Raw genomic sequence first — 5657 nt, 5'->3', positions numbered from 1 at the left:
AGAATCCTGAAAAAAAAATTAATGCTTTATTGTGGAAATGCATATGCTCTTTTCCCAAAAAAAACAAAAAAACAAAAAACAAAAAAAACTCTCCTAAATTCTTAGAAAATGTCTCATTCAAAAGGTTGGACACTACCTCCTATGCTTAGGATTTTGAAGATTTTTTTTTTTAAAAATGAAAGAGAGGCAGGAACATTTAATTAGTTTATTTCACATTTGATCTGTAAACTTTTATTTTTTTAAAAATATGTATTATTAGTAACATCTGATGACTTTGTTTTCCCCATTTGGTGAAATATGGTAGCAGTCCTTGAAGACTCAATATTGAAAAACAAGTGTATAAATGCTGATGTAAACATTTGTCTGAGACCTTCACACCCCACCTTCTGAGTTTTTAAACAATATGGTCCGACCAAGGAAAGAAGAAAAAGGACAACACTTTTGATGCTGAGAAACTATTTTGTCAATAACTATACAATTTGGCAGGCAGGTCCAATTGTCTCTTCACACTGTTTAACTTGGGCAGGTTGTAACAAGATTTCTTTGCCCACATAATTTCTATCCCTCTGTCTCTTAAAGTGCTCCCTCCTCCCCATTAGCCAGTGTCCACTGGTGAGGGTTTCCATATACTATATATAAACATATTTATTCTTCAGGCAGTTGCTTTCATGGTGAAAAAAATAAGAGTGATGAGTCCTGTTTTCAAGGGAAATTTTGAGGCTGCAGTTCTGAGAATGAAATAATTATGATATAGAGAGGCTCAAGGTAAGTCAAAAGGAGTTCCTTTAACTCTGCCTTGATTTATTACTGTAATATTTACACAGGAAAAGGTAATTATGCTGATAGGCACAGGGAAAATGTACAGAAATGTTTCCCTGTCAGGAAATATCAAACCACATCCAGATCCACAGGAATAATCACCATTTCTGGTGAAGAAGACACTAGAGGATCTTTAAAAGGAGTGAGGGAGCAAAAAAATCAGTAACAACCACCTTACACTGCCAAAGGGTTTTACTCTCCAGGAGAGATAATGCTTCCTTCTGGCAGGTGAGTCTAGCAGTAGGAATTCAAACAACAATATCAACACCAATCAGTTACAACACAACACAGGTAACCCCATCTTTACTATTTTTAAAAGAGTGCAGATTTACAATCATGAAGGAAATGGGCAATTAGCCCTGGCAAAAAGCCTGGCTTCAACTGCCCCATTAATTCTTTGCAAGAATTCCAACTTTCTCTTTTCCCAAACACAAAGTGCAATTTGAGCCTAGCTTCTGCTGTCTGGGCCTGGGGTTAATGGGAAATACCTTTTGGAAAACAATACTGATCTATGGAGTAGCATGCAGCCGAAGGTCAGCCGTAGGCCCTTATTTGGGGCCAGAAATGAACTGGAGAAAAGAGGGGTTTTCCAAGTGGAACTTCACAATGAGTGAATGCTAATGCTATCCACCCCTGGGAAGGCAAGCTGGGCTTGCAGAGCATCCCTTTTGGAAGTTTTGGAAGCGGAAGGAGTCTTACTAGTTGTAGAGCCCTATACATCTGGGTTAGTCATGAGTCCCTTTACACAGAGCCAGACGCCTGTGCAAGTACTGTTCTCATGGTGTCATCTTTCCCCTACTCGAGTCCGCTTTATTGCTCTGCCCTGGGTCGAAGTGTTTTCTCTCTCTCTGTCTGATCTGTATTCCAAGGACTGAGACGGGACTTCTGTCCCTCAAAGCAGGAATGCCTCCCAGCTTGCCGGTGATCCCTGGGGTGGAAAGAGACGCAAGAGACTGAGAAGAGCTGGGGGCACTGCAGGGAGTGAATGAGGAGTGGAGGGGATGGAGGCTTGTGGGGTAGTAGCTTCGGTTCACACGATGCGCTTCCTGTCCACCCGGCAAAGGATTTTCTTGAAGGCCCGGCGGAAGTCGTGGTTGAAAATGGTATAGATGACCGGGTTGAGTGAGCTGTTGCAGTAACCAAACCAGAAGAAGAACTTGAAGAGGGTCGGGGGGACGGAGCAGCAGACAGCTGTGAGCGTGTAGGTGAAGAAGAAGGGAAACCAGCAGACTACAAAGACCCCGATGACCACTGCTAGCACAAAGGTGAAGCGCTTCTCGCGGTTCTGGCGCCCTCGCCAGCGAGACGCTTTGGCGCCCCGCTCTTCCTCGCCCCCTCTCCGGGGCAGGCTGTCACCGGGCTTCACCTGGCTCATTTTTGTCTTGCTCTTTCCCCTGGGGGCCCGCTCCCCTTTTCGAGGACCAGTGGGGCCCGGCGTCTGCTCCGGGTGCTCTGATGAGGAGCTTTCTTCCAAGTCCAGTCCGTTCACCTCCCTCTCGGTTGGGACTGGCTCTCCCGCCCCGTTGAGCTTGGCAGGGAGAGGTTGGTCTTCCCCACCCCCTCGGTCTGGAAGCCCGTTGGGACGGCGCTCAGCAGCCTCGCTGCCGTCGCTGCGCCGGCTGGGCGGCACCCTGGTGCGACGCTTGGCTATCTGGTAGATACGTACGTATACTAGGATCATGATGAGGCAGGGGGCAAAGAAGGAACCGATGCAGGAGGAGATAACGTACCACTTCTGGTCGTTGATCTCACATAAGGGTTCCACCTGCTTGCCACCTCCCTTCTTCTCGATGGAGATGAGGGGTGGGAAGGAGATAACAGCCGAGATGACCCACACAGTGAAGATGATGGCCTTGATACGTCTGGGTGTCCGCTTCAGGTTGTACTCGATAGCTTGAGTGATAGACCAGTAGCGGTCTAGGCTGATGGCGCACAGGTGCACAATGCTGGACGTGCAGAAGAGTACATCTAGCGCCAGATAGATTTCACACCACACCTTGCCGAAGTACCAGTAACCCATCACCTCGTTGGCCAAGGAGAAAGGAATGACCAGCGTGGCTACAAGGATGTCAGCCGAGGCCAGAGACACTAAGAACAGGTTCTGGGGTGCCTTGAGGGCTCGACTGGTGAACACCGCGATGATGACCAGCACGTTGCCGAACACAGTTAACAGCATGAGTAGCCCAGCCAAGCTGACCAGGGTCAGGGTCACCTGCAATGAATAAGGGGTCTGCCGCGATCCCCCACCCGGCTCAGTTCCGTTTAAGCTTCCATTGCCTGAGTCCGGCTGAAGAGATCCCATAGGGGCGAAACTCCCCTCCGCCAGCGGGTGATCCCGGTGTAACATGAAAACAAACTCCTCCTCCCCTCCACTCAGTCCCAACTCTGTCCTCCTTTTTCCTTCGAGATGTCAGTTCTCTTCCCCTACCCCCCACCCCCACCCCGAGAAAGCTCTCGGTGGCTCACATGGGGCGCTGCTCTCTGGGGGAGGGGATCCAGAAAGGCGGTGTGTGGGCAAAGAGAGGAGGGAATTGGAGAAGTGCTATGAATAAAACTAGCAGCCCATGGTCACAGTCCTCTTATCCCGTAGCAGCTACCGGGGAGGGAGATCACAGTATCCCCACCTTACTGTGGGCTTGGTCTCCTCTTTCCCTTTTTCACCCACTCCCTACTCGTAAATCAAAGTTTTATTTCCAAACGCAAGGCCAAGCAGGAGGAGAAATCCTGATTCTCCAGAGAAGAAAGAGATGAGGAGAGAGGGAGGAAATGAGAATCTGTGCCCTTTTTATTTGGAAGGGTGGATAAGAAATGTATGGCTTTTTTACTTCAGATCTGGAGTGGAAAGCAAGTCTCTCTTACCGTGGTGAAGGTTGCTCAATAGGAACCCCGCCCCCCACTCGGATCTCAGAAAAGGGGTCTGGGGGCTCCGGTGTTGCCAGGAAGATAAGGAGGAAGGAGAGAGAACTGATCTCTTGCTTTCTAAAATCCTTTAGGCAGGTAGTGGATTTCTCTTCTCCTTCACAGGATACTGCTACAGGGAAGGCCCGCGTTAGCTTCTTTCTTTTCAGATCCCCGCCTCGAGATCTCCAACTTGAACGCCCCAATGGATTGTACAGGTGTACCTTGAAGACTCCCCAGCGGCACTGGAAATTGGCATAAGACACGGGGAGGGAGAAGTGGTCCCCTTCCTCAGCTTGTCAGAAGAAAAACTGTCCTTTGTTAGCTGTGGTCCCGGCGTTCTTCTGCTCCCCGGCGCTGCCTAGTCCATCGACAAGGTTGGTTGGACAGCACCTTAGGTCGGGTCTCAAGTTGAACGCGCACTGGACCTTGTTGGGAGTGGGGCGAGTGAAACAAGAGTCAGGGAGGAGTAAGGGATGCAGGCTGGATGTCCAGGGAGCCAGAACGCGCCTCTTTGCGTCTCCAATGGAACTGGAACTAGTGCTGTTGTCTTCCCTCACAGTGGACTGGTTTTATAGCCCCAGGATCAAGCCGGCGTTGCTGAGCAGCCAGCGTCAGTCCCCACGTGGGAACCCGACCCTCCTCCGCCCCCTCCCCGCCCCATTCCCTCCCCTCTGTCTCTTCTCTCTCTTCTTTCTCCATCTCTGCTCTTTCTGCTCCCTCTCTCCCTCTTCCCCTCCCTCACATCCCGCCCCCCCCCCTCTCTCTCTCTCTCTCTCTCTCTCTCTCTCTCTCTCTCTCTCTCTCTCTTTCTCTCTCTCTCTCTCTCTCTCTCTCTCTCTCTCTCTCTCTCTCTCTCTCTCTCTCTCTCTCTCTCTCTCTCTCTCTCTCTCTCTCTCTCTCTCTCTCTCTCTCTCTCTCACCACTGCATCCTTGCACCCCCTGCACCCCTCCTGGGTATCGGACCTTTGAAGAGCTGTTCGGGATAACGGGAAACGAAAAACTAAAGGTGAAAAGAGATAGGAATTAGGGCTGGGTCTCCTGGTGGAAGTGTGAGTACAAACAGGTGGCCAAGGTATTTAGACGACTCAGGTCCGAGATGAGAATGCTGAATCTAGACAACTAGTCTAGCACTGGGTAAAACCAGAAGTAGTCATCTCGCTCCGGGGCGTCTCAGATGATCACACAAGAGGGATCCCCAGCAGTCAAAGGAGAGGGAAATGTCCCTCTACCTTGTGGTAAGTGCAGCTAATATGTACCCGGTGCAGCCCCAGGGGAAGAAAGAGGAAGCCAGGATAACCCAGTTTCGCAGTTGAGTACTATATCTTTTTCTTGTGCTCTCATACCCTCTAGACAGGGACAGGCATCTTCTGGCCATCTCCACCTGAGGTGAATCAAGCAACTGGGCGTTGGATGCCAGAGGTTTAAAGGTTCAAGACCACCGCCTCTGCTCTGTCTACCCTTCCCGGGGAGGAAAGAAGGATTAGCAGAAGAGAGAATGTTGATTAGAAGCTGTGAAAGCTGATTGGAATTATCCATCCCAGGGGGCTGGGGGGATTGAGAAGCTTTAAGTGCACCAGGGAGAGATCTAGGAGTCTCTTGGAACTCTAAAGGAGTCCGAGCTCTCACGTACAGAGTGAGGGCGCACTGACACCTGCTGGCAGCTCGCGGACAGTGCTGAAGAGTTTATACACAGGATTCTGGAAGGACCTGAGAATCCCACTGTGGATAATCAGGGCTTCCCTTTAAAGATGTCTCCCACGTTTAATAATAACAATAATGCCTAAAGGAAGGGTGTTTTCTGTTTTCAAATAACATTGGAATATATAATTCCAAAAACACTTAAAGTTCTTAAAGTATAAACCATTGTCTTCCTACTTCTTCCCCCCCTTTTTTTTTGCCTCAGTAATGGTGTTATTTATACATAAATAAATATCTTT

The 5657-nt window shown here is 49.3% G+C and overlaps 1 protein-coding gene across 1 annotated transcript; it reads right to left on the bottom strand.

Moving 5' to 3' along the window:
* Positions 1-200: 200 nt before the first annotated feature.
* On the bottom strand, positions 201-4308 carry ADRA2A (adrenoceptor alpha 2A). The gene has a single exon (XM_074295593.1). It carries the CDS (start codon positions 3164-3166, stop codon positions 1850-1852), a length of 1317 nt encoding a protein of 438 aa, XP_074151694.1. The 5' UTR covers positions 3167-4308; the 3' UTR covers positions 201-1849.
* Positions 4309-5657: the final 1349 nt, after the last annotated feature.

The sequence above is a fragment of the Sminthopsis crassicaudata genome, chromosome 2 (genome assembly GCF_048593235.1).
Source record: "Sminthopsis crassicaudata isolate SCR6 chromosome 2, ASM4859323v1, whole genome shotgun sequence".
Taxonomy (NCBI): Eukaryota; Metazoa; Chordata; class Mammalia; order Dasyuromorphia; family Dasyuridae; genus Sminthopsis; species Sminthopsis crassicaudata.
This window is presented reverse-complemented; position numbering and strand designations above follow the sequence as displayed.

Bases quoted from the DNA above. Each gene is read 5' to 3' on its own strand.
- ADRA2A (XM_074295593.1), bottom strand. From the start codon at position 3,166: ATGTTACACCGGGATCACCCGCTGGCGGAGGGGAGTTTCGCCCCTATG.